Here is a 27,209-nt window from a genome sequence, read left to right as displayed (position 1 = left end):
AGCATCATTGGTTATTTCTCTTATGAACGAGTGTAACTGATCTTTTGACTTGAGACATTCATTTATTCTATGTGTGGAGTTATGTGCTTTGACGTCGTTAAAAATAGTCTTTAATCAGATTGTCATTAATACGATAGTTGAGTGTATGACAAAGCGTAGACAGAATAGTCTTGAGTCAATTGAGGATTCATCGCTCCGTTGGATTAGGAGTTAACATCTTGGTCACTTGATAGAGATATTAGTGATTTGAAATCTATGGGCATAGGAGGAATGATTTATCATTCAAGAGGAGTCTATTATATCTTGGAAATCAAGTAAAACAATTAATTTGGTAATGATGCATAATGTACCGAATTAATTGGGATGTAGGCTTAGATGAAGAGATTGAATTACACAGTAATCGGTTCATGGTGGTTTACAGTTTATGACTGATATTAATTTTATCGTGTTGGGGGGTTAAAAACTGTTACTAGATGATTACCTTAGTCTGTGTATGGATTTACACTACTTTCGTATATAAAACTTAGAGGGTCGCATTCATAGCACGTAGACATAAACAATAGTATTAGAAGCTAGTCGAGATCAAGATCATGTATGAATTTATTTGATATAAAGAAAAAAGAATTCGAATAGCCGTAATCATGAATCATGATGATTAATGGAGAATTCGAAGAGTTATCATAATGATAATTAATGAAGATGTTGAAGAGTCATCATAATGAAGCTCATAAATGAAGAATGTATGTAGTCTATAACTTTTCATCTTCCTAATTAATGAAGATCATAAATGATGAATTTATTGAAAACATAACTCTTCGTATTCCTTGGAGACTATAAGTAGTCATCCTCGGAAAGATTCAAGAGGAGATTTTGCTCTATCCATTTCTCCCTTATCAACTTCTTCTCCGTTTTCTTCCACCGGAAGAGATCGGTAGTGCTTCCAAGGCTTTGTCGATCCAAGAGGCTAGCACCTAACAGATCGTGTCAAATTCGTGATCTAGTGCGCGTGAATACCATTAGAGGAGTTACACGTGGAGCTCTTATCTATCAAGTGATATCATTCAAGCTTATCGAGGACTCAAAGTATGTTTTTATGTTATTATGTGTAAAAATATATGTACCACGAAAAGATCCATGATTCATTATATGTCTTCCGCTGCGCTCCGATCCCAACAGTTAGCTCATAGCTGAAAGAGTTGAAGGTTATGTGTACGATGGAAAGAGCGAGAGAGCACTGTGAGGAAGAAGAGTAGCCTCTATTGGGGTTGCAAGGTTGTAAATATAGTCCCATATTGAAAACACATGGGAAAGATCATGAGTTTATAAGAGAAAGATATCTCCATTGGCATGAGGCCTTTTGGATAGAGTCCAAGAGTAAAACCATGAGGACTTAAGCCCAAAGTGGAGAATATTATGCAATTGTGGAGATATCTAAATTTTTTCGATTTTACAATTGGTATTAGAGCCTAGACTGCTAGAAGGTGTAACCGTTGGCTGTACACAAGAGGTATGGTTTGATTGAGCCATATGGGTATAATATTGACCTCAAACAAAGAAAGTGAGGACTCTCATGTTTGGATCAAGAGGACCAAACACCAGACAGGAAGTCCTAATTGCGGCTAGGCAAGGAAGTCCTTGTAGGTCGGGTGGACCGAGGGGCAGGAAGACCTGGTGGGTCGAGGATCGGACGTGGGAAGCATGTGGTCCTTTGTTTGAGGGGGGATTGTAAGGTTGTAAATATAGTCCCACATTGAAAACACATGGGAAAGATCATGGGTTTATAAGATAAAGATATCTCCATTGGCATGAGACATTTTGGGTAGAGCCCAAAAATAAAACCATGAGGACTTAGGCCTAAAGTGGATAATATCATGCAATTGTGGAGATATCTAAATTCTTTTTAATCCTACCTCTACTTGAAATAAGAAAATCAATTACATGTCATTGTCGAACCTTATATAGTCGACGAAAGAAGGTGGTCACGAGATGCTACTCGAGCCCAACAGACAACTAGGTGAGCCACATCAAAGGTAGAAGTCCCGGGTTTGATATCACGGTAGGACATTCAGATTATCATCTAGATATCCGCAGTATATTTGCATGAGTTTTTCCACCAAATGGGGGCGTAACCAAAGGATACTGGACTTCTGGGCTAATCGTCACGTGCGCTTCTCGATTTATTCTGATGGTCGATAGAAATTTTTTATAGGACTAGATCGATCACCCTATAGATAGTCAATAAGACTAACTAAAATTATGATTTTTGACAGTTACACACGGAGGATGGTAGAATGCAACATAAGGTTTTTAGTAGAAAATTTGTAAATTGAATTGATTTCTTAGATTGAATTTTGTAATAGTTGGAAGATATTTGAGGAATATTTTCTAGTGGGATTTACTAAAAGAGGTACGGAGATTTGAAAAATTTTTAAATAGCGTATCATACTTTTGAGAATGACCAAGTCATACTAATTTAGGTGGCATTTCCGTTCTACCCCTCCTGTCAGTATTAGTTATCCATATATTGATTTCCAATGTATTTAAACTACATTTAAAAGATTAAATATAAAAATTATTTCTATGGTTTGGATTCATGCAACTTCAATATCTCTTTTTCTATCTCTCCACTCGTGAAAAGTAATCTCTTTCTCCTTTCCTCTCACATGTCGATTTATACAATTTTGAATTTATTTTTTTAATTTAACTACTAAAATAAAAACCAAGATTTGATATCAAATTTACCTTCAACAAACTCTACTATATTATGTGGTTACAAATTCACATAAATTCAAATAGTCTAAGTATATCAGTGGATTTCAACCAAAATTAATTATCAACCTAGAAAGATTCGATTACACTCATTTCAAGTCTTATGAGTTTTTAAAATATCAAAGAGTCTAAATATGTCATCCTTTACTATTTTTGGCTTCTCAGTAGTGTCAAGGAGAAAAAACTCTTCAACTAAAACGCTTGAGCTTGGCCTCCTAAAGACCATGACCACGTTAAGCCTGATCTGAAAGCACCCAACTTAGTCTTGGTCTTTAGGCCAAACATTATAGTTAAAAGTTAGCATAATATTTGAGCACCTCTTGGGAGCTCAAAATAAGTAACGAATGTTACATTTGGACTTCTTACAATTTTAGAAATCTACAGGACATAAAATGAGTACAATCTGAGCTATCTTTGTCGGTCAGTATATTTTGACTAAATTCACTAATGAACCTAGACTATTTGAATTTTCTGTAAACTTGCACCCATCAGTAGAGTTGAGTAAGAGGAAGATAGATAAGTGTCAAACTTTGACTCTGATCAAGGATCATTGTGGGTTTGATATGGGAAGACCAAGCTCAATTTCGTTCTAATCTACTTAGATCAGGCAAATGTGGATGAGGACCATGCCCAAGCATTCTAGATGAGGATTTTTTTCTTATTGACGCTATTAGGGAAGCCTAAAAATAATCAAGGAGAGCACATTTCGACTATGTGGCACCTCATAAACTCATAGGACTTAAAATGGGTGCAATTGAGTTTTCTAGGTCGATTAGTATATTTTGATCGAAATTTATTGATGGGCCTAGACTACTTTGATTTCTATGAATTTGTAACCACATGCAAAAATAAGTAATGATCAAGAAACATTATGGGCCTGAAATGGAGAGACCAGATCCAACTTGATCCTAGTCCGCTCTCAGATCATGCCAACATGAACTAGGACCACGCCAAAGTGTTCTAGTTGACCACTTTTTTTATTCTTGGCATTATTAGGGAAGCTCGAAAATAGTTAACGATAGCACATTTGGACTCTTTTGGCACTTCAAAAACTCACGATTTGAAATGAGGACACTCGAAGTTCTCTAGATCAATAAATGAATTTTAATCGAAATTCACTGATGGATCTAAACTATTTGATTTTCTATGAATTTGTAACCACGTGAAACAATAGAGTCAGGAGAAGATACATTTCATGTCAAATCTTGGTTTGATTTTAATAATTAATTTTTTAAAAAAATTAAGTGATATAAATCAACAAATAGAGGAAAAGAGATATTTCCTTTCCATCAGGGTGGAAAAGAGATGTTAAGATGGTAGGTATCTAAACCATATAAATAATTTTTATATTTAATTAGTTGAATATTTAGGGGTAAAATGGAAATATTTTTTTATCATTCTCAAGATATAGGGTAAGAAAAGATGAATACATTTACTCTAACCTCTCTATCAATCTGTCTGACCAATAAAAAGAAATAAATCATGAATAATTATTAAACTTTAAAATAATGATTATCTTGATTTTATTAAAATTTAAATTCTAAACTTTATGATAATAATATGTCCTAGCCGTCCGAGATTTGAAAACTTCCATGTTTACGTGCGTCAGTCGGTAAATTCCCGTATTTTCTATATTCGAGATATTTTAAACGCTTTCGCTTATCCTCTTTATCTATCCGTGAACTCGCCGTGTCCTCTCTCATTCTCCTAGATCTCCACCGCCTCCGCGGTCGCTGGCGTCGCCGCTGCCGGCGTCTGCTCCTCCTCCTCCTCCACTCTACCGATCAATTGGAAGTCGGCCATCGAATACGGCATAGTATGCAGGCATTAGCATCGCTCCCTTCCTCCGCAAAGCTCCATCAGCTCCCTTCCCTTGACTCGTTGAGGGCGGCGCCGGCGGTGACAACAAGGAGGCGATGCCCTAACCTCAAACTCAACCGACAGTTTCCTTTCTCTCTCCATACCATTCATTGTCAGAAGCATCCCGATCACGTACGCCCCTTTTTTCTACTCTCTCATCCTTTCATCCCTCGTCAGAACGAGCAAAAGGAGTGATCTTTCTCTTTTTTTAGTCCGCAAGGTGAAAGATAGTTCCTGAATCTTGCCATTTTTGGTTGATCCCTTGTGCGTTCTCCTGCAGGGAGTGAACGGAGGTGACACAGACGACATGTTCGATGATTTGTTCAAGAAGCATGGAAAGGTGGTATATAGAAGCACCGACCAAAAGAGCCCAATTTCGGAGGCAGATGATGATGCTGAAAGCTTGTCCTGTAAATCCCATCTCATTCTACTTTTCTTTGAGCCAGTTGTAGCTTATCTTTGAGTTTTTCACACATTGCGAAAAAACAAGAGATCATAGCACAGTTGACTCCGATGTGTAAGTTGACAAAGACTAGGATCATCGTGTTTCATAACAGGAAGTTTGTTAGATGCTTCATGTTGGTGTTTCTTGGTGGTTCAGTCTTTCAACTTTTTTATAATGTTGAATTTTGCTATTCTCCTAGTTTGATTCATCTCAATAATAGATTGTTCTAGCTATCCTTATTAATTATTAGGCCGTATTTGCTATTATTTTATATCACATTGATATTCTCTATGTTGATCTTAGACTAATTAGTTGTTAGGTTAGGTGAAGCTGAAGTGTTTTTGCACTCATGTATTGGCAGAGCTATTTTTTCTTTCTAATTGGATGCAATGAAATTATGAAAAAAGAAATTATAAAGCATAAGATGTACAGTGAAATTAGCAAAGCACAGTTGAATATTAAGAGATATCATTCAAAATATCCACATCTGAAGTGCATCAATATGATTTAGAGGTTTGCAACCATTAGTCATTGCATCACCTATGCTCTGAAAGATATGAATGTAATCGATTCAGAAATCTGTTCTTTAATATCTTTTATGCATTGACTTGATGCATTCCAAACTCTATGTTGGGTAAATTGATTCCAGTTATAGTAGTTAAGATATGCCACAGGCTTCATTAGCTAATCAGTCAATAGTTTTTTTCTGTAGAAATTTTTGCAATATTGGTCGTTTCAACTACATTTTCTTCAAATTTTACTTAATTTTGCTAAAATTGTATTTAGATGCTCTTGTTAAGTGCCATTGATGGCAAAGAAACATGTGACCAACTCCAAGTAGCACCTACATTACAGCCTGCAGCACATGTTACTTTCCATGTTAAGATAATGAACCTATCTCAAACCAGGAACAAGTTATAGCAGATTCAGTTGTCGCACTTGTGTGAAATTGTATTTTACCTCAAGTGTGTAGATGATTTGTCAATGACTCAAACGAATACCACTTCTTCAGTTGCTGTGACTCTAGCTAAGGTTGCCAATGATGTAAAAGCTGCTGATATTCGTGTTCTCTTCGTGAAGCCGCTGGTCTATTGGACTCGATTCTTTATCATTGTTACAGCATTTTCTCGTCCACAAATTGACGCAATTGGGTACATATCTTTTTCCTTATAGAGTATTTGCAACATTCTGTCTCATCTAGTTTTCACACTCTACATTTTGCTCATCAAAGAACAAAAGTGTGTCATCTAAGTAAATCAACTCATGTATATCGTATCTACTGATGTGCTTAAGCCATTTTTTTGGTGTTATGTAATTTAGGTCAAGGATACGAGACACGGCTGAGAAGCAATTTGACAAAATTGCCTCTGGTGATACGAAGCCCAACTCGTGGACTTTACTAGACTTTGGTAAGTCTGTTGCACTGACTGATCTTATGTGATTCATCATTCGATGGGTCTTGAAAAAAATCTATTCTTTTACGTCTTTAACTCCATTCTGCATCTGAATTTATTTTCTGAATTATTTTACTTGATCTACTTTAGATACAATTTGTATTGTAGGAAAATGAAAGATTGTATTTACAAATAGAAAAATGAATAAATATGTTATGGTACAAGCGACACGAATAAATTCTATACAGATTTGATTAATACAAGAGGCTAATCAACAATGGATTAAGTCGTATAGACTAAATCAAGGAGGATTAAGTTGTAGACTCAGTCAAAATTTTATTTAACATCTCCATATACTCAAGGCGGTTTGGATGAGATAAGCTTGAATTTATGTTGTAATTTAATAAAGTTAGTTTAAGCTGTTTGTCTGGTGTTCATTTGAAGAAATAGATTGCAGCTGAAGGGTTCTCTGTTGTAGATGAAAAAAAAAAGGTAACTCTTAGCGAAAATATAATCCTCGAAACTTCTAACAACATGGTACTAAGCAAGCAACATCGAAAGCACTCTGGTCGTTTCTTTGCCTGGATGATTGATGAGCGGACAATAACGAGAGACACTTTGGATGGTTTGGCATTGCTTAATTCTCTGCTCAAGTGGGATGAGAGATGGACCCCTTTAACGATTTGTATGACAGGAGTCGAGATGTTCTCAAGGCGCATATTGGTTGGTATGGATCGCTATTAGCGGTGCACAGTAGAGTAGGTACTCACAGTCGGTGACGGAAGGTGTTGCGATGAAGCAGGATGCCATGGTGGATAATGTGAGGTGTTATGACAGAGCATGAAGTCGTGGGTGGCATGCACTACGACGAAATACTAGGTGGAGCTTCATTGGATTATGCGGAGACGGAGTCTGAAGGATACAAAAGAGGAAGTAGAAAGGTACGAGAGATAGAGGGTCATGTGTGAGAATCCGTAATGACTCTGATACCATGTAAAAAAATAAAAGAGATTAAACCAAAGGTGGCTTAATTCTTATGGAACAAATATAGGAGGATTAAATCGTGTAGACTGTCTTGAAATTTTATTTGTCATTTATGTTATCTTAACCAATGTTTAGTTGTTTTCTTGATGAGAAGGTTTCTTTTTTCGCTTACCTGTTTTCTCGTTAAACCTTCAGGTGATGTAGTAGTTCACATATTTCTTCCTCAGCAGCGAGCTTTCTACAACTTGGAAGAGTTTTATGGAAACGCCACATCTATCGAACTGCCTTTCGACAACCAATCCCCATTCCGAAACTAAGGCATTTTCCATCTCTTACAGATGACTATCTAGTAGTCTTTGAATCCATTGAGTTTAGCTGAAAATTTTCAACATTGGGATATGCTTTAGTCTCCTCCAGAAGAGACTCATTTTAGCATTGTGAATCTCATGAGTTATAGAACAATTCATCACTCAATGTGTTTCGTTAAATTAACATGCTTGCCAGTTTGCCATCAAATCCTTCTCACACCATTGCTAGGTTATAGCATCTGTATAGTCAAATAACTATTTCAACGTTGAATAATATTGATTAAAAATAGGCAATTTGGTGTATGAAATTTCCCCTAACGCGGTTTTTGACGAAGAGTCTATTGTACTAGTCTTATCTTACTTTGCAAAAAGTCGAACTCGTGACCTTTAGATCGAATGATATTGTATATCAAATACATACCACTATTGACTAAGAGAAAAGTAAGTGTTCTTTCTTCATCTACCTTTCATGGCTACATCGACACAAGGCCACTATAATCAAAGAAGAAGAGAAATATTTCTTCTCTATCTCCATCTTACGGCTATATCAACACGGTGTCACCATGGCCGACGAAAAGAAAAGAAGGAAGGTGTCTTCCTCTTAGCAAGAAGGTCATTCGCTTTCATTGCGCCAATGTTGATATGGTTTAGCCCGCATAGTAAAGTGGCTCAACCGGCAAGTTAAGTAATTTCAATGTTGTTTAGAATACATAATAAAAGTGGTTTGACCCTCAAATCAAGTCTTAGGCTATTTCAATGTGGTTCGTCTATTATTTGGTTTGAACCAGACTAAACCTAAATTAAGACTGAATGAATGAATTTGATTTGATCTATATCGTATATGTCTAATGAAGTAGGTTATGATTAATTACATATATAGTTGTAAGTAACCTTTTGCATCATACTTTGAGACCTTAATAAGATTGGGGATGCAAATGATTTAATATTTTAATATTTTAAAATGCATTAGTTTAATAAAAACAGATGTACTAATTTTAAATTATCACTATATATTTTTTGAATTTTAGAGAATATCAAGCGGATATCACTGAAGCATCGCGAGCCTCTATTTTGAGGCCATCTCATGTCTAGTAAAATTATTAGGTTAATTTTTTTTAGAAATTAGGGATGATTAGGAATGACTAATTTGTTTGGATACTGATGGATTAGATGGACTTATATGTTAATGGCACACATCATTATCATTAAGGATTAAACTCATTGAAGTGATGTAATGCATTGTTAATTATGAGTTTAAATTATTGAATGTGGATTACATGAATAAAACTCACTAATTGGTTTGTTAATATTGATGGATTATTAATGGATTAGAGCATCCATAATAGATGAGTATTATAACACTCCTTTGATTATCGAAGATCTAAAATATACTAGTCATTTTACGAAGTAGAAGTGAAACTCAAACCGATTCAACTATTTGAGTGGGTGAAAGAGTTTTAAATTAAAGAATTACCTTCGTCTAAATTACACACCGTTCATGCTTCTTATTGAACCTTTGAATAATGTTGTCACATTATTCAAAGGATTCAAGAAATTATCCTCCTATATGATGGTTAGTTTCGAGTTTCTGATTTACTCTCTCTAATGATATGTATGATGGTTAGTTTCGAATTTCTGATTTATTCTTTCTAATGGTATGTGAGAGTCATGAACATCGTAGATTTCACCTTTTGTAGAATTATTCAACAAATTCAAATGGATAAAAATTGAGTTATTTCAAATTTATTTGATCTTAAATAAATCTCTTTAAGTTTATTTGAAACGGATGAACCGCTCTCACTTCATTCAGATTTCACTCATTTCATTTGAAATACTCCAAACTCATGTGTCAATTCTACTATCCGAATACTAACTCGACTATGCCATGAGAGTGACTACTCCAAATTCATATGAAGTGGATTGATCAGTTAACTAAAAAGCAAGCACACCTAGCAATTCAAATCTTTATTCTTCATATCAACTACATTTGACCTAAAACTAACATATACTCTTTATTTTATTCTTTACCGTTGCGCCAAGTTCCTTTCGAAAATGAAGATAATATAATTATAAAAAAAAAGTGCACAAGATGTAAAACAAGACTACTCTCGTTGAGTTTTCAACAACAAAAAGGTACAAAGTGAAGAAATGACACAATAAAACCTCACTTTCTCATTGTCATTTAATATTAGCAATGAATTCTTACCTTTCTTTTCACTCTCCTCTCACTATGCAACACCAATTCTCCCTCTTCTCCATTGAACATTTATTTCTTTTGCAAAGGTACAAGACGTGAAAAAAGCATGGTGAGCACTTGTACCTCCAACCATTGACGATCTCAAGAGCCATGGCCATGGCCCTACACATGTTCTCTCTTCCCCCCAATCCACCAACTTTCTAATGCCACCAATGATCAACTGGCCAACAGATAAGGCCCAGGGCAAAGCAGCACAGCACAGCACTCATCCACACAAAGATGCAAAAGGAGATAGAGATGTTAAGTGTATCAGTTGCCCACCAGCTCAGCTCCTGCTGTGTCACCAGATAAATGCTTTCAGAAAGCTAAAGCAAAGAATAATCAGTGCCTATCTGTTGATTCATCTGTTGCTGATACAACCCATGGACTTGTTTCACTGGTGAAGTCTCCAAAAACAACAATTACCAACTTGTGAGAAAAAAGAGAGAGGATATAGATCCACAAAGGCCATCATTCTGTGCTCCTTTATTCACACATCTAGTCTGGGGGAGCCTTTATTTTGCATTTCTTCTTACAAAAATTCCCTCCTTGGGTTACACGGGAAATGCTCAAACGAGGCTTTGCATTGCTCTTCTTTGTCCCTGCCTGTTGCTGAACCCACAAGGGCATTGAAGGAGTTGAGCAGTGTTAAAGGTGCCTCGTGCAAGGATTATACTTTGACTGATATTTAGTCTCTTTGAATTTGTACAATTAACTCTTAGGCAGCTACCTTGGGCCGAAGTCTAGATTCTCCCACTTGAATGGCTCTACTGATCCAATCTGAGGTAAACCTCGGAAGCACAAGCAAACGCAGACGCAGACGGCAGCTATTGCAAGCATTGAGTGGACATAAGGCCGCTGAAGAAGCCCCTTGGTTCGGGGGGATCGCCTAAGCTGTCTAGCCCCGATCATGGCACATTGAGCGCACGAAATCGATGTCACAGTTTGGGCACCCTGTGTGATTGATACTCCTACCACTGCTCCATCTCTTACTGGAATTGTCAATTGGCCATTTGTCCTGTCACCAAGCTTCCTGAATATCAGATTGTTATAGGAAATATTGTTCCTCAGCAATGCATACATATAGGGGGACCGATCATTCTCGTCGAGTAACGAAGTCCAGCACTTCAACCCGATCTACCAAAACCAGAGACCGACAGATTAGAGAAAATGCCCGTAAGGTTTTAAAAATAGTAGACATGGAAGTAAGACATGGAAGTATACATTTATTAGAGAAAATGCAGCTAGAACCTTTGCATTCTAAGAATGGTAGGTAGTAAGATTTAGGAGAAGCTTACTTCTTGCGGATCATTAGTGAGTGCATCAACCAAATCCTCCGAGTCCTGCATAGATGCAGCCATATGCAATGGGGTAATCCCACCAGGTCCAGCCATGCTTGGAGAGAAAAGATACACCTTCGTCGCATCATTCCCTTGAGTCACATAATACTGGATGAGAAGGTCTACCATTTTTCTGCACTTTCTCTTAACTGCTCGGCTCAATAGGTCAATTTCTGAAAGAAGTTCTAGTGACTCCTGTTTTAATGCATCATCATTTAAGCTTCTTTCCACAAGAATATCCAAAAGAGCTTGAATAAGAGTGCACCAATCACGTTCGACTGAAAAGGTCAGAAGGTACTTCAACCGGGAACTTGAGAAATTAGAAAAGGAGAGACTGGATGATTTTTGTGTCCTTTGAAACAGCCATCCAAGCTCATTTAGGAAATGCAGACTATCCTCCCTTGACCTGTAACGGGGACTATTACTAACTTGTTCCTCTGTGATGCCATCTGATAGGAGAGCATCTTCAAAATCTGCTTCAAGGGTTCTCAACTCCTGACAAATGCTAACATTGGCAATAATGACGGGAAAGCTGTTCCCCTTGAAACCATTTTCCACCTGGTCATGTAATTCAAATATCAGTTCAGAGTAGTGGGGGTTCTAGATTTAAATGCAACTAGAAAGAGGGGAAGCTACTGAATTTGACAAGTTGATTCCACATTAACGTAGTTACCTCAATGAAACATCGACTAAATCCCTCAGGAGATCCTCCTGGGAAGTCAAACCTCTCAACGCAAGAATCATCATATATGGTGCCAGGATATGTTGAGCAGAGAATTTCTTTTGACATGTATTTACCCATATAAGTGCAATGAATCCTATTGAATGAAAGAAATATATGAGCAATATAGGTGAGCTCGTACAAACATTTCTTATCAAACATTGCAGCACTCAACTCACTTGGTTCCAGGAACAGTCAAATTGCGACCTTTCAGAAGAAGGGATGTTTTCTGCCCAACTACAACAGCAACTGGTGACACAGATGTCAACTCCGGTGCACTCCATGCCTTCCAAGTCCTAGATATGCGGATCTTTGCTGCAATAGATAGGTATGATATGATTATCTACTTGAGAAGATAATTGCAGTAATGTGTTGCCTAACAGTAATAATGAAAAATCATACCGTCCTTGTGTGACACTAACTGTCGATTTGTACGAAGTAAAAACCTTCCATTTCGCCAGAAATCAGTTTCAGCAAATTGAACTAGTGACACAACACGTTCAAGAAGATCATCTTCAAGCTGCAAAACCAACAAATTTCCAGTATACTCCACACCAAACTAAAAGTTAGAAAAATTGAAAAATACGGCACTGACTTCTTCCCATGCAACTGATGGCATTGATAAGTAGATAGATAGGACTATGCAACCAGGCCTGATGTAACTCTCCATATCTGAAGGGCTGTGTGAGAGCCAATTAAATACCTGTAACAATGGGAAATGTAAGTAGTACACGAGTTGTTGGTAAAAGAAAATTCTAGAAAATACCAAACCTGAGAACGTAGGGTATCAGGGAAACTACTTGGATCCTTGCCAAAAAGCTTGAAAATTATCCGTCCAGTCCGATCCTGTTTAGTCATAAGGTGTAATAAGCAAATAAGATGCAAAAAAATGTTGTGAAAGGCAATCGACAATCGATTGCATGTTACCTGAGCATCAGAGTTGGAACTAGATGGGGAGTGATCTGAACCAGAGGATTTGTAACCACCTCGAGATGGTAGTCTCTGGGCTGTAGCATTTTCTGTTTGCATTTCTGACACTCTAAATAGCTCAAGTGGCGCACTTCCACCATTAATACTACTCAGTTCGACAGTTGCATTTTCTTCCCTACATTCTAGTGCTTGTGCATATTTTGTTCCTTCCAATGTTGAATGCAGAGGGAACAACTTCTTAGTAACAGGTGGAGAAGATGATGGAGATCTCTCTTCCAAAGGGTTGCTACTTTCAGATGATAAATATTTAATTGCAGAACCAAGTTCAGGAGGATTATCATACTCAACAGGTCCAAAAAGTTGCAAAGGTAAGCTCTGACGGGTTTGCTGAACTATCTGGTGACATGCACCAACTGTAGATTTGCTGATGAGGTTGTCTGGCAAGACACCAACTGACGGAAGCATATGGGTTGATTTATTGTGAGAATTAGCATCACCAGAGGGTTCAGCGTTTTGAACCTTAGCCTTATCATTGCCACTACTTTGGCTGCTCCTTTGGGAAACAGTTGCAGGGGCAGCAGCAGTAGTAGCTGCTATTGCTGCCGATAAAACTGTCAGTAGCTTAGTGGTGGCGGATGGAGAACTTATCTCCCCAATCTCCTTAATCGACTTCTCAATTGAGACTAGTGGTGCATCTTGAGATACGTTCAAATCAAAACCTCCAGGCTCCAAAGATCTGGCAGAAGGGTTTCCACTATTTGAAGTGCTTAATTTACTGATAAACTGGACAAATCGGTCCCTTTCAAACAGAGGGATGTTTGTCTGTTTGTCTTGAGAGTTACCTGCATTCACAGTAGTAACACATGAAGCAAAAGAAGGAAATCACAGAGCAAAATATTAGCACCCCTTTCGAGAAAGACAGCATGCCTTCCAAGCGTGCAAGCATAGACAACAAGTTAACAATATCCAGATGCCCACTTGCTGAATTTTCTTGGTTCATAGGCTGCAGCATAGGAGAAGCAACTTCTGGTTGTGTCTTCCTTCTGCGCCGATTGTGACCTGCAAGCCGCCTTCTACAGCTTCTCTTTCCCTCATCAAACGCAGAAAGAGGATGGAATCTGAATAACATAATCTTACAGATCAGAAAGATTCAAATTTTTTCAGAAAATTGATTGATATATATGACTTAAACACAGCAAATCTACGATTGCAAATAAGCCTGTTATTTCTAGCCATGAAGATTAAGTTGTAACACCAAGCATGTCATGGCAGATTTACAGCATATTTCAAAAAAATCTCAAAAGGAAACCTGTAGCAGCAGAAATTTAACTGGTTAATGCTAACTGGAAACTGTAGAGTAAGATTTTGAGGTGGAAGGAATTACCTGCTGCACTGTTGGCAGAATCTCTGCATCTGGTTCCCAACAAGAGCCTTGGCAGTCTTGCTGTGCACCTCACACACCTTATGGCGCCTGTGGTAATCCTTGGCGCTCGACAGATCCGTGCGGCAATCATCAACCTGACACATCGGGTAGTTGCTGCACCCCGGTGAGCCAGACCGGACCCGCTTGTTAGGCCTTGCAGCAGGCTCCTCTGCCAAGCATCCTCCGCCTCCAAGCTTCAGCGCTAGCCTTTCATCGTCCTCTTCCATACTTCTTACAAGTAACGAGCTCTCGTCCCCTTTCTTCTGATCGACAATAGCACCGGCCGCGGAAGATGACTGAGATCCCAGGCAGATGACGTCCGCGGTGTCGGACGCAGGCGTGGGTGTGAACTGCACGCTGTCCCAATTCCACATATTGGGATTCCAATTACTAACGGGATTCGCAACAGAAGCGCTCATCGTGTGCTCCTGGTTCTCCGGCAGTCGGTTGTGCTGAAAAACGGAACTTTTCCATGGAAAGTCTCGCTTCTTCGCGAGAAGAGGAGCGTCACGGAGGGAAACGGGAAGGGCCTGGTGGTGGTGAAAGAAGATAGGAGGAGCAACCTGTGCACCGACCTCTCCCTCCATTGCTGCCGGACGAAACGAACCCTAAGTCCCCCTCGATCGCTCCAAAAAAAAACACCACCTTTTTCGTCAAAACACTACCGTCTACCTCCGATCCATTCTTCCGCATATTCCAATCTACAAAAGCACGAAGCAAACCCAATAATCCGTCAAGAATAATAAAGGAGACAGCTTTTTCAAACCAAACCATGGAACTAAAAAACAAGCAAAATCAAACCTTCAAAATTCCCTCAAAAACCAATCAAAAACATAGGAAAGAGCCTGTTCTACTTACCCAACTCTCACGCTTCTCAAGGCCAACATAGTTGGACGAACGAACAGATCGTAAGCTTGAACTCGTTCTCTCTCACCCCGAAACGAAGTAGCTGCGCACAGGATCGCAGGCAAGAACAGATCCGGAGACTGGGTCACTGGGACGACTAAGTTCGCTCTCCCTTCTCTCTCTGGTTGGAACTCTTCTTCTCTCTCTCTCTCTCTCTCTCTCTCTCTCTCTCCCCGCTCTTTTCACCAGGAAGCGGCGGCGTGGCAGGGAACGTAATAAGACACTAAGTGCGAGGGCAAGATATAAGAACCGCACGGAAAGAAAAAGCCAACTGCGTGGCATTATTTCGATGTGACCTCCGGAATTCACTTTTACTAATTAGCCCCTCAATTTTGCCTACCACAAAACCACTTACTTCAATTTTATTTAAAATCCAAAAATAAATAAAATGAACCTCCCATTTTAATTTTTTTAATTAAAAGGACATCTTTATTATCCAAACATGTATAAATAACTAACTGTTATATTATATTATTATTTAATCATACATAATTAAATAATAATTATGATTTTACAACTACTATAATATAAATATTAAATAAATAAATTAATTTTACATCATAATAACTACGAATTTAATTTTATAACTATTATATAAATATCTAACTGTTCTATTATATTATTTTAATCATACATAATTGTGTAGTAATTATAATTTTATAACTATTATAATATAAGTATTAAATAAATAAGTTAAATTTACATTATAGTAACTACGAATTTAATTTTATAACTATTATATAAATATCTAACTGTTCTATTATATTATTATTTAATCATAGATAATTTTATAGTAATTATGATTTTATAATTATTATAATATAAATATTAAATAATTAAATTTACATTATAGTAACTACCAATTTAATTTTATAACTATTATAGTATAAATTTTATATCATTTACATTGTAACAATTATAAAATTATATTTACTAATATAAATTATACAAATTAAATATTTTAGTAGTTATGATTTTATAATTATTATAATATTTTATTAAGATTTAGATTAGGATAGTAGTATTGAATTGTATTGGATGACAATGGAATAGAGATCCTTTGACTTTTCAAAAATAAAAATAAGAATGGAGCTTTTTTGTTTTTGAAATTTTCACCCAAAAATATAGATTATCTTATGAGGCAAAAAAAATAGATAACATAATTTTTCTCTAGTTTGGGGATTGGACTCGCATTAAATAATTTTCGAGGGGCGTTATAAAACTTTTCGTAAAAAAGGAAAACAAAGAGAAGTAATTGCCGGCCGCGAAAATAGTCACACAAAACGCACCAAACGTGGGCCCCACGGCGTTGTCGTACCGGTGTAGCTTTACGATTGGCTGGGACGGTGGGCGAGTCACGAGACAAGGGAAACGTTTTAGTATGCGGAGCGGAGTAATTACGAATAATAATTACCGTAATAATTGCCGTTACGGCCTCGTAAACGGGTCCGTACGACCGCAACCCGAAAAGATAGTCAAATCGGAGCCGTCCGATTCGCCCGTACCGTACGATACTCTTTGTAGCCGGCGAGCGACAGCCGTCCTTCTGCTTCTCGTCCGTTTCTTCCAGCGCGTCGCAGTCAACGTCCGATCTGCACGCGGACACCAGAGCGCAATTAAATAATATTAAATTTTATGAATTTATCAGCAAGCACCCTAATTTTTTTGTATATGAAAATATACCCTTTTGATTTATATAGAATTGGACTATTTTTTTATATAAAATAAATAAATAAAACAACATTTCATCATATTTATTATTTCAAAAATATTCTTATTCCTAAGTTATATCCTAACTACTACAAATTTAAAACAAATTATTATTTTTTAATTTACCTTAGTCAACAAATTCTAATCAAGAGCACCTTATATAATAAATTATTATCCAACATGTTTAGGGAGGGATAGTGTAATATGGAAACGGTTGAGATTCAATCAAAATCTTAATATTAGATAGATTTAGAAAATATTATGAATTTAAAATGATGTAGGCCCAAAGTAAAAATATCATATTACTATAAAAATATATGAACATCCTTTGAACATAATAGAAACATAATCTATAGCCTTATCAAAATAATGTATAAGTTCACTCTTGCTCATCCTATGAACCTCTCATATGATGACAAATATAGGACATCAAAAATTAAGATTACAAGGGACATATATGAAGCACATTGATGGGATAAAAGTTTGAGATAATCTTGTATCGTAAAAGATTGAACATGGGATTAGAATGATCACTTGTGTATATTATTTTTATTTCTAAAAATAGATTATGTAGTTGTGAAACATAATTTTTTTTAAACTTATTCAAGTCTTCTATTTGAATTAGTATGATTATGGATTTATGAATGAAGATACAAAAGTTTTGTTTTAATGGTAACAAGATTTTCTATTTGGTGTGATTATTTTAAGATGATGTACCAAAAGTATCATACGAGTTAATGTATACTATAAGATATTTTCCTCCAGTGAAATGAAAAATTTGAGAAATTAATTGTTGAGTGAGGAAAAGTCGTTCGCATCCCGAATTAATTTAGTCCAAAGCAATTTAAACATGCTCTAGTTAGTTGAAGTGTCAACTCAAAGAAATCTCTTTCAAAATATGATATCCATTAAAATTTGTTTCTTTTGGAGGTACACTTCATGGCACAACACAACCATAACAAATTTTTTTTTTAAAAAAAAAATAACTTGAGTTTTGATGAAAATTGAATTATACCATCCCTATTTAATAGTCAACTTTTCTAATTAAAAAAACAAAATTTTATTTTGTTAAAGATTTTTTATAAAAGATAATAAGCCATAAAAACAATAATTGTTTATATTTTTCCTAGACAATAGTTTTAATCATAATTGTCTATTTTTATTCTATTTATCATCTATACAAATTATTTGAAAGAAATTATAAAAATTATATTATTCAAAACCATTCTTTGTATTTTTGTTACTAAAAATTCTTGTTTTCTCTTCTTGTAAAATATTAACAAATTCTAAATGAAAATTGGCCATCCCATAAGAATTCTTTAAAAAAACATAATCCTTAAAAAAATTCAATTTAATTATGAATATAAGTTATCAATAGTGCAAAAAATTATGATCCAAAAAAGTAAAAGTTATTCCTCAACAGTGACAATTTGACTTGTAGTGTCACATCAAAAAACAAAACATGTGGCCAACATATAGAATCCATCCACTTAAATAATTGCTCAAGTCAATTCCTTTATCAAATAATAAAAATTAATTATTTTGGAAATAAAATAAAATGTTTTTATGAAAAAAAAGACACTTGGCAATATAATATTAGAACAATAATGATAATATATAATTAATATGTTATTTGTAAATTTACAACAAATATAGAACTCTATCCATCGGTTACCACTCTCGTTCGTTTGAACTTCAATTTAGGATTCTTGGATGGAGTCGAATTAGCTTAGCTTTACGACTACCGGAACTTGGGGCAAAGTGGCTTGAGCTTGAGGCCAGTCGAGGTGTGCGACCAACTTTTTTGAAGTCGGTAGGAATTGATAGATTTGATTTGAGTGGCAATAGTCAATGGAGTGGGAGTTAGCAACATGAAAATTCGATGGATCAATCAAAGAAGGTTATGTCGGAGTGGAGAAAGAACTTGAAAGGAAGTGTAGTTTTGAGGTGGCAATGGCAAGTGATCGAATATTCCTTTCCATGTGGCCCCTATCCCTTTTTGTGAATCTCAAAGTGAGTGATTGTTTAGAGTCCAAAGCTCTAACTCAGATGCTCAATTATACTTCTTTAATTGTACAATCTATAACTTTTGATCTTTTTTTGAGTTTTATCTCAAGTATGACTAACATGTAGACAAGCACGGGCCTCGCCATTAAATATCTTTAGGAGACAAGTAGATGTGTATAACGGTATCCATTTATTACAAATTCAAATCCTTTTTAGGGTCATGAAGACCGGCTTTAGGCATAAGCCGTTAAGTCCTATGCCTAGGGGTCAATTTTTATTGGGACTCATTATTTTTAATGTATTAAATATATTTTAAAAAAAATAAAAAAAAATAAAGTCACACATAATAAAAGATTGTGCAATCTCATTCTCTAAAAATTAGGATAATTATTTTTAATATATTAAATATATTTTTATATATATTTTTTAAGAGAATGGAAAAGAATAGGTTTAAGATGGTATTAAATTCAAATGTTGATATATTCATCCATTTGATCAAAATGAAAGATTTTATTATTTTTTAACAATAACTAGTTAGATACCTTTACCATTTCACTTATTTAATAGATATTAAATTTAACTTTTATTTAAATATATTTACAGTCACAAATTATTCGATTTTTTCTTTGTCTTCATTCTATTATTTATAATTGTTCTGGTTTAGGTAATAAAAAATAGGATTTTTTTTTTTTTACTCAGTGCTTAAAAAGTCTTCTATTTGGTTCTTGATAAATGATAATGGCTGATTTAGTCTCATTGTGATCTTTATTTTCTAAAGATTGTATTTAATTTCGTCATTTTATATATTATTTATTTATTTATTTATTTATTTTTTTGCTTTGTCGATGATGATATGTTAAGCCATGTTTTTTTTTTTGTATTATTATCTTATTTAATTGTTCTTATTTTTAAAATTTTATTTTTTTTTAAGGATTGTTCTCTCTATCTTATTATCTACTTGAGGTGTATTATTATTTATCTGATGATAATATTTAAACGTGGAGACCTTCTCTGGAAGACATATTTGTCCCCTTTATATATATTTTGAATATTCAAGTGAACATATCAAGTCTTCATATAAACGGATCTGAACTGAAACGGATCCGATTACGGCGAGAATCCGATTCGACCAAACCAGCTTGGCGTGCAAAATCCAATGCCAACACAATCTACCAGTCATGGGCAAGGAAGCGGGCCCCGATCCTGTCCGGACCAGTCATAGTAAGGTAGACGTTCTGGTAAGTTGTTTGTGCAGGAGGCTAATATTGGCCTCAGCGTCTTTTAATTACCCCCTTAAAATAGTAAATCCTGATCCGTGCTGCTCGGCCAAGAAGCGTTCGAATCGACCCCTCCGTCGCGTCGACGAAGGCTCCGATCAATCGCCTCCTCCGATTCGTCGATGAAGGCTTCGATCAAGTTCCGGGAGGAGGCGTCGCCGCTGGTGCGGGCCAAGATCCCCATCGCCGTCCTCGGCCTCCCTTTCCTCTCCGGCTTCGCCGTCGGCGCTGGCGACGCCTTCCAAGATGTCCGCTTCGACATCGCCACCTCCTTCCGCGTCGGTCCTTCCCTCCGCCTCTCTTACCGTCCCAACGATTACCGAAAGCCCTTTTCCCTCGTCCTCAAGACCGGGACCGGAACCCTAGGCTCCCCCTCTGGAAACTCCCCCCTAGTGATGTCCGCTGAGTTCGGTCTCCAGAGCGGCCGCCCCGACTTCTCCCTTCTCCTCAAGCCCAATTTCGGCGACTTCTCCATCAAAAAAGTTGTGGATGCCGCCGCGCCTGTCAACGTCTCCGCCGAGTCCCCTCCGGCCGTGGAGGTTAAGGTCTCGGCCTTCTGCGATGAGAAAAACCCCGAGTTCGTACAATTCCACGCTCACGAGCCGATCGGCTCCGGAAAGAAGCTCAGCGGCGACCCAATCGACATATCCACTCTCGCGACCGGCCGAGGCGGCGGGATCGACGGACTCCTCTCCGGCTTCGAGGTCAGCGCGAGGAGCATCCTCCGCCTTCCCAAACGCGCCGCCGTCCGGTTCAAGTGGGGACTTAGAGTGCCGCCGGAGCTCCGCTCCGCGCTCGACGATCCCAAAGGCCCGATGATCTCGCTGAGCAAGCTCCCGCTTCTGTCGTTGAGCAAGATCACGATAGAGCGCTCGACGGCCGACGCGCATACGGAGAGGAAGAAGCCAGTCGCCACCAAGGATGCAGATGCCAGCGCCCGCGCCCTGCTGCGCGGGGACGTGGAGGCCCTGCGGTCCGATAGCATTCTTCTGAAGAGGGCCTTGGAGGATCTTAGGGCGGAAGTCGGAGCTCGGAAGTTCACTCCGGCAGCTTCTGCAGCAGCACGCAAGGAGGAGCAGAGAGGCAACGGCAAGCCATCGAGGAGCACGGGGAAGCCTGAGAGCTTCTCGGCGGAGGAGCCAAAGAAGCCGTCAGCGACGAGCCCCACTGCAAGGGCTTGAGGCTTGCAACGACTCTGCTGTTGGATGAAGGTTAGCAAGACTGATCTCTTCATGGTCTCTCTCTCTGTTTGTTTGTTTGTTTGTTTGTCTTTTCTTGTGAATGCTTCACGTCTACTACCAAAATAATGCAATGCTATTGCTGGCTGTTACTCCTAACCTGCCTGCGTCGGCTGCCTGCTGCTTGATGTTACAACGATCTCTTTGAGTAATCAGTAGTTCGATCATAGGAAAGTTGATATGGGTTTCACCCGATTAATTCTTGATAAATTTGAAATGCATATTTAGAAGTCGATCTCTAGGATATTTATCTCATTTAGAATTTAAACTCGGATTCTCTTATTGCTCTTGTGTAGCATTGAGATGGTAATGCCATGGATTTAGTATTAGGAGTGTAAAAATCAAGCTGAATACTATAAAAGTATTGATAATTGAGTTCATGTTTAAAAAATATATATATATGTGATATTTGAATTTAAATAAAATTCAGTTCGAGTTTGAGTCACAAGTAACTTGTAAAAATCGAATAAAATACTATAGATAAAACTTATGCATGCATTAGGGTGGTTAGTATTAGCATGGTTTAGTGGAACGATCACAGTATCAACTCTACCATTTTCATTCTAATATCATTTCATCATATATATATATATATATATATATATATACACGGACCTTCCGTTGTAGACTCGTTTGAACATGACTCGAGGCGTCTCCAATGTAGTAGAGGTGCCTTCATCATTTTTTTATTTATTTATTTTTAGTTCCGGATTAAGTCAATTAGATTTTATCTTTAGGGTTTAGGGGTTAAGGCATAGTGTTCAAGTTTAAAAAAAAAAAAAAAAACTAACAAAATTTTAGATGTTCACGGGTATATATTTAGGGTGTCTAATAATATTTTTATTTTTTTTAACTTTGGGATTAAATCAATTAAATTTTACCTTTAGAGTTCAGGGTTATAATGTTCAAACTAACTAATATATAAATTTTTTTAAAAAAATAATACTCACGGAATATAATATATGAATTTAGGGTTTGAGATTTAGAAAATATTAAAAAAAATGAATTAAGGCACTGTTATAAAAAAATGACCAAGGCGTAGCCAATGCATTAGAGGCGTTTGACTTGGGACGTGGATCTTGCATACCTGTCCAGTGCAAAATCTTGGGTGATCCTTACAAGTTCGGGCATTCGGAGTTACTCCAGATGTCCTGATTTATTTTTGGTGTCCGGGCGGATATTTAGCCTATTGGGAATTTAAGAATTATGAAAATAATACATATTAAATATTTAATGATATACTTACAATTTTAGGATATGCCCAAAACACTAAACAAGACCACCATAATAATAATAATAATAATAATAATAATTAATCCTATCCAAAAGTGCGAAGCTGGAAACCTTGGGACGTGGCGACTTCGCTGGTCAGCTGTAGACTTCGCTCCGTTATGCAAAATAAGTAACGTCAGTGCTGAGCCAGGGAAGGGGTCCCCGGCATTGGCCATCTGACGTTCAAGTCAGTCACTAAAATATAGAGAAAAATGGAACAACTATAGAACTATGCGTCAATAGTAGAACTATGCATGCATTACGGTGGTTAGTATTAGCGTGGTCCGTCTGAATGGTTGTGATAATCATGACAGATTTTATCATTTCCATTGTATTAGATGTACCTTCGTCAATTTTTTTAGTTTATTTTTTTAGCTCCAGGTTAAACCAATTTGACTTTGTCTCCGTTGCAGACTCGTCTGGACCTAACTCGCGACGCCTCCAATGCATTAGACGTGCCTTCGTCATTTTTTTTATTTATTTTTTTAACTCCAAGTTAAGCCAATTAGATTTTGTCTTTAGAGTTTAGAGGTTAGGTTATAGTATTCAAGTTTAAAAATATTTAGGTATTCATAAAGTATAATATATAAATTTAGGATTTAAGATTTAAAAAATATTAAAAAAATAAAAAAATGAATTGGGGCGTTATTAAATAGAAAATTGCCCAAGGCGCCTCTAATACAGGGTGAATCCATCAAGCTTGATCAATCACTAACAAACAATCCTAATGTGGGAGGCTTTGGTCAGGGAGATACAAAAAGAGTGCTTCAAGACCCATTACGGGTCGAAGGTCTTTTATTCTTTTTTGCATTTGTTATTTTCTGGAAATAGATTCTTGTAAAAAGTAAAGTAAGGTTGCGTGCAATGGATCCTTTCCAGGGATTCTACATGACGGCAGCTTCGTGCATCGGGCTGTCTTTTTTTTGCATTTGTTATTGTGGCACAAGTTTTTTTGGTTCTTAAAAAGAAACAGTTTGAAAAAGTTCAATTATACGAAATGGATTTCTTATTGCGGAGATTTCTTAATATCATGTTGGTAAAAGATGTCAAATTTTTGTTGATCCATATATGCATTGGAGGCGCTTGGGATGTGCATGAATTTGTAGGAAATGGTCGGGAGTTACTCCAGGGCATCCGATCACGTGAGGATTGCTAGGAGTCTGCACTAAATAGGCGTGCAATGTGCAGGATAAAATTATTTTTTATATATATATATGACTTAATATTTTTTAAAATTTATAATTTAGGTTTAGTCTAAATTACCAATTTAAGAATTATGAAAATAACACCAGATCCTGTCCGAGTTGTGAGTTGATGAAAGCTGGGGACGTGACGCTTTCTGTTGGCTTCGCGTAGACGTTGGGATGAGGTGGACCTCCGGCGAACTTGCAACAAAGCTGGGCCGGGAAGGGATTTCCGAAGACGATCCTCCGACACTCAAGTCAGGCGAGAAGAAAGCTGAAGCAAAATAAGGAAGAACTGTAGCTACAGTGTAGTTGATTGCATACCTCCGTCGAAGTCTGGGGGTCCTTATATAGGCCCCCGGGGAGGTGCGTGCACGCTCATCGATGCGTGGGCGCTTTCCCAAACATACCTCAAAATGGACGTGCCAGAAAAGCACTCTGACGTCATACCGCAACCGTCCGAGCATATCTCTGACATGACAGTGGAAACTTTCACCGTACGATTCTCTGTCCGGTCCGACCACCGATCATGCTGTCTGTCGACGACACATATCTCGAGAAGGATATCTCTAGCTGTCTCCTTTGTACTCTTCTACACCTTCTGTCTGTTACTGTTCCGAGCGAGAAATCGCTCGGCCATACTAGCGTCCAGGAGGGACAAACATTGGACCGAGCGGACTGTCGGCTCGGCCTCAAGCTCGGACAGGCATGTCATCTCCGCTAGTCCGCTGCTGGTGCACTGTTCGTCTGAGCTAACAAGTTGTTAATCCGTCACTCAGCCGAGCAGACCGATTGCTCCACGCATCGGCTCTCTTAAACGGACCCTTGAGCGTCGGAAACTCGACCTGTGGTCTAGTTGTCTCCGGGCCGACCCGAGTACTGATATGGATGCTCGGCCAAGTAGCCTCCCGCTCGGCCAAGTGGCCTCCCGCCCGACCAACATTATACATTGATCGCCTTGACTTTGACCTCCACGGACCATCGATCTCTATTCGTTCAAGACCCTCTCTTAATACCGGATCAACACCTATTAAATATTTAATGATGAACTCACAATTTGAGGATATGCCCAAAATACTAAACAACAATAACGTAATATTGTTGTTGTTGCTGCTAATAATAATAATAATAATAATAATAATAATAAATCTGTTATATATATAATTAAAGTTTAATCTAGAAAAATAATAATAATTTAATAATAGTTAATAAAAAATAAATTTATATGATTATAAAGATTTTTTAGATTTTTTTTAAAAAAAAATTGAAATGAACTTTTATTATATTATATATTAAAATAATTATATTTTTAGAAAATAAATTTTATTTATCAAAATCTAAGTTCTAAATTTCTATTACGAACTTACGTCTCCTATGTCTTTTCTCACATCTCACGCGCTGAAACCTTAAGCCGTTGTCGATGCCATCTTCTTTTTCAATAGGGCACCTTGTGAGTTGCTCGATTAGGCTACGTCGAAGCTCTTCCAACTTCGTTATCTGATTCATTCAAAGATAATCAATTTCAATCCATTGTAACCATTTTGATCCATTTTTTACTGTTATAATATCCGAGAAGGACATTTCAAAATAAGTCACGTTATTTATTGAAACTTTGAAACATCATTAAGTGTTCCCATGCTGAAATGTCTGTTCTGGTCGTTCCACATCTGTTTTGATGAATAATGGATATTAGGATGTAAAATAATTGAATCAAGCTATATTTTGATATTTAAGTTTAAAAATGTGTGATATTTGAATTGTTTTTTTAATTGATACAAGATATACAAGTCGATTTAAGTTGTTTGAACCTTAGTTCAAATAGAATTGAAATATAGTTAGAAATGATTGAAACTTAAATTTGGTTAAAGTATAGTTAAATTGAAATTGGGTATAATATAATAAAAAAAATCTGTTTGAGAATTAAATAAAACATTATGTATTTGAATTAAAAAATTATCGAGCATATTTAAATTTGATAATTTGGCAGCGTCCGGGGGTAGTATTGTCCATGTATGATGTAACCAATGCGTCCAAACTAACGCCACCGGCAACCGGAAAACCTCAGCGGCTCGGATCCCCTACTCACCCGCGGAAACCAACGGTGGGGCCCGAGATATTGTCCAGTAAAAACGAGGATACGAAAGAGAGTACGTAGCGGGCGAGTGAACGTGTGGGAGAAAATGCTAGCTGTGCTGGCGTCAGGAGATGCTTCGTTCGCGTAAGCCAGTCGGCCTCCCACGAACAGCCACGTGCTATGCTCGGCGCGCACGTGCGAATCCCTCCGTCTCTCCCCCGCTTCCTGTCACGAACATTTTCTTTTCACTCCAAACAAACTTTTAAAATCACCAGAACGCTCCGATAGCGGTGTAGTATTGCGGTTCGTTTTTCTGTAGAGGGGCGTTTTGAAAAAGAGGAGATTTTTTTTTTAAAAAAAAACCATTTTATTAATTGCTGCCTCCTCTTCCAGTTCCTGTCTCTCTACTTCATTACAAGTTTGTTCATGGCGACCAGGCCAAGCTTGTTGCTGATTACGCTGGCCGTGCTCTTCCTCTCCTCGCCTCTCGACGTCTTTGCCTCTCGCTCCAGTACGCGCAGCCTTCTTTCCCTTATCCAACATCGCTACTTTGTTCTAATTCGACAAATATATGAAACGATGCAGATTTAGGAGCCAAGAGGATGACGACTTCGACGGAGGCGGAGGCGGAGGCGACGGCGGCGACGAAGAATCGCATAGGCTCGTTCAAGGTAAGAAATGAGATTGCTGGTGGCTTCGCGCAGTCGATAGATGGCATCCGATACTTTATTTGCCTTTTTTTGCGTGTGAAAAACAGAAGGTACAAGTAATGGAAGGAGATGAAGAGGAGAGTCGAAGATTCCGGTCGGTCGTGAACTCGGCGGCGGCGCCGGGCTCAGCGGAATCGTCGTCGGCGAGACAAGTGCCGACGGGACCAGACCCCATCCACCACCACGGCGGGCCTCCCCTCGGCCGGCGCCGCCGCCGTTTGCTTCAGCTGGAGCAATAGAGCGTCACCTTCATGCAGAATTTGTCTCTCCTCATATATAGATAGATTTTATTGATTTGTTTTCGGAAATGTAGGAGGTTTTATAGCTTTAGGAGCTACTGAAGTAGGTTTCTAATTTAACTTATCGTGACAAAATGGATGCTTGTTCATGGAATGGCAAAGTTTTTATTTAAGAAAAAAAT

The 27,209-nt window shown here is 37.5% G+C and overlaps 4 protein-coding genes across 5 annotated transcripts; 3 read left to right on the top strand and 1 right to left on the bottom strand.

Moving 5' to 3' along the window:
* The first annotated feature begins 4,428 nt into the window (after nucleotides 1–4,428).
* LOC122007075 (protein Iojap, chloroplastic-like) lies at nucleotides 4,429–7,926 on the top strand. Its single transcript, XM_042562838.1, has 5 exons — nucleotides 4,429–4,761; nucleotides 4,910–5,039; nucleotides 6,087–6,225; nucleotides 6,395–6,483; nucleotides 7,648–7,926. The coding sequence occupies exons 1-5, from the start codon at nucleotides 4,588–4,590 to the stop codon at nucleotides 7,767–7,769; spliced, it is 654 nt and encodes a 217-aa protein (XP_042418772.1). The 5' UTR covers nucleotides 4,429–4,587; the 3' UTR covers nucleotides 7,770–7,926.
* Nucleotides 7,927–9,852: 1,926 nt separating this feature from the next.
* LOC122007073 (squamosa promoter-binding-like protein 15) lies at nucleotides 9,853–15,527 on the bottom strand. Of its 2 annotated transcripts, none has more exons than XM_042562836.1 (11): nucleotides 15,269–15,527; nucleotides 14,372–15,111; nucleotides 13,915–14,105; nucleotides 12,985–13,829; nucleotides 12,829–12,903; nucleotides 12,653–12,760; nucleotides 12,460–12,577; nucleotides 12,237–12,372; nucleotides 12,010–12,154; nucleotides 11,295–11,894; nucleotides 9,853–11,133 (listed from the first exon to the last, which is right to left on the bottom strand). In XM_042562836.1, the coding sequence occupies exons 2-11, from the start codon at nucleotides 14,995–14,997 to the stop codon at nucleotides 10,723–10,725; spliced, it is 3,255 nt and encodes a 1,084-aa protein (XP_042418770.1). In that variant the 5' UTR covers nucleotides 14,998–15,111; nucleotides 15,269–15,527; the 3' UTR covers nucleotides 9,853–10,722. The 2 variants fall into 2 exon arrangements, with proteins under 2 accessions (XP_042418770.1, XP_042418771.1); XM_042562837.1 differs by having other exon boundaries at nucleotides 13,966–14,105.
* Nucleotides 15,528–20,432: 4,905 nt separating this feature from the next.
* LOC122004711 lies at nucleotides 20,433–21,491 on the top strand. Its single transcript, XM_042559556.1, has one exon. The coding sequence runs from the start codon at nucleotides 20,433–20,435 to the stop codon at nucleotides 21,489–21,491; it is 1,059 nt and encodes a 352-aa protein (XP_042415490.1).
* Nucleotides 21,492–26,484: 4,993 nt separating this feature from the next.
* LOC122004105 lies at nucleotides 26,485–27,148 on the top strand. Its single transcript, XM_042559035.1, has 3 exons — nucleotides 26,485–26,589; nucleotides 26,664–26,749; nucleotides 26,836–27,148. Exons 1-3 carry the CDS (start codon nucleotides 26,505–26,507, stop codon nucleotides 27,025–27,027), a joined length of 363 nt encoding a protein of 120 aa, XP_042414969.1. The 5' UTR covers nucleotides 26,485–26,504; the 3' UTR covers nucleotides 27,028–27,148.
* The last annotated feature ends 61 nt before the right edge of the window (nucleotides 27,149–27,209 follow it).

Source organism: Zingiber officinale, chromosome 7B (assembly GCF_018446385.1).
Source record: "Zingiber officinale cultivar Zhangliang chromosome 7B, Zo_v1.1, whole genome shotgun sequence".
NCBI classification, from domain to species: domain Eukaryota; kingdom Viridiplantae; phylum Streptophyta; class Magnoliopsida; order Zingiberales; family Zingiberaceae; genus Zingiber; species Zingiber officinale.
This window is presented reverse-complemented; position numbering and strand designations above follow the sequence as displayed.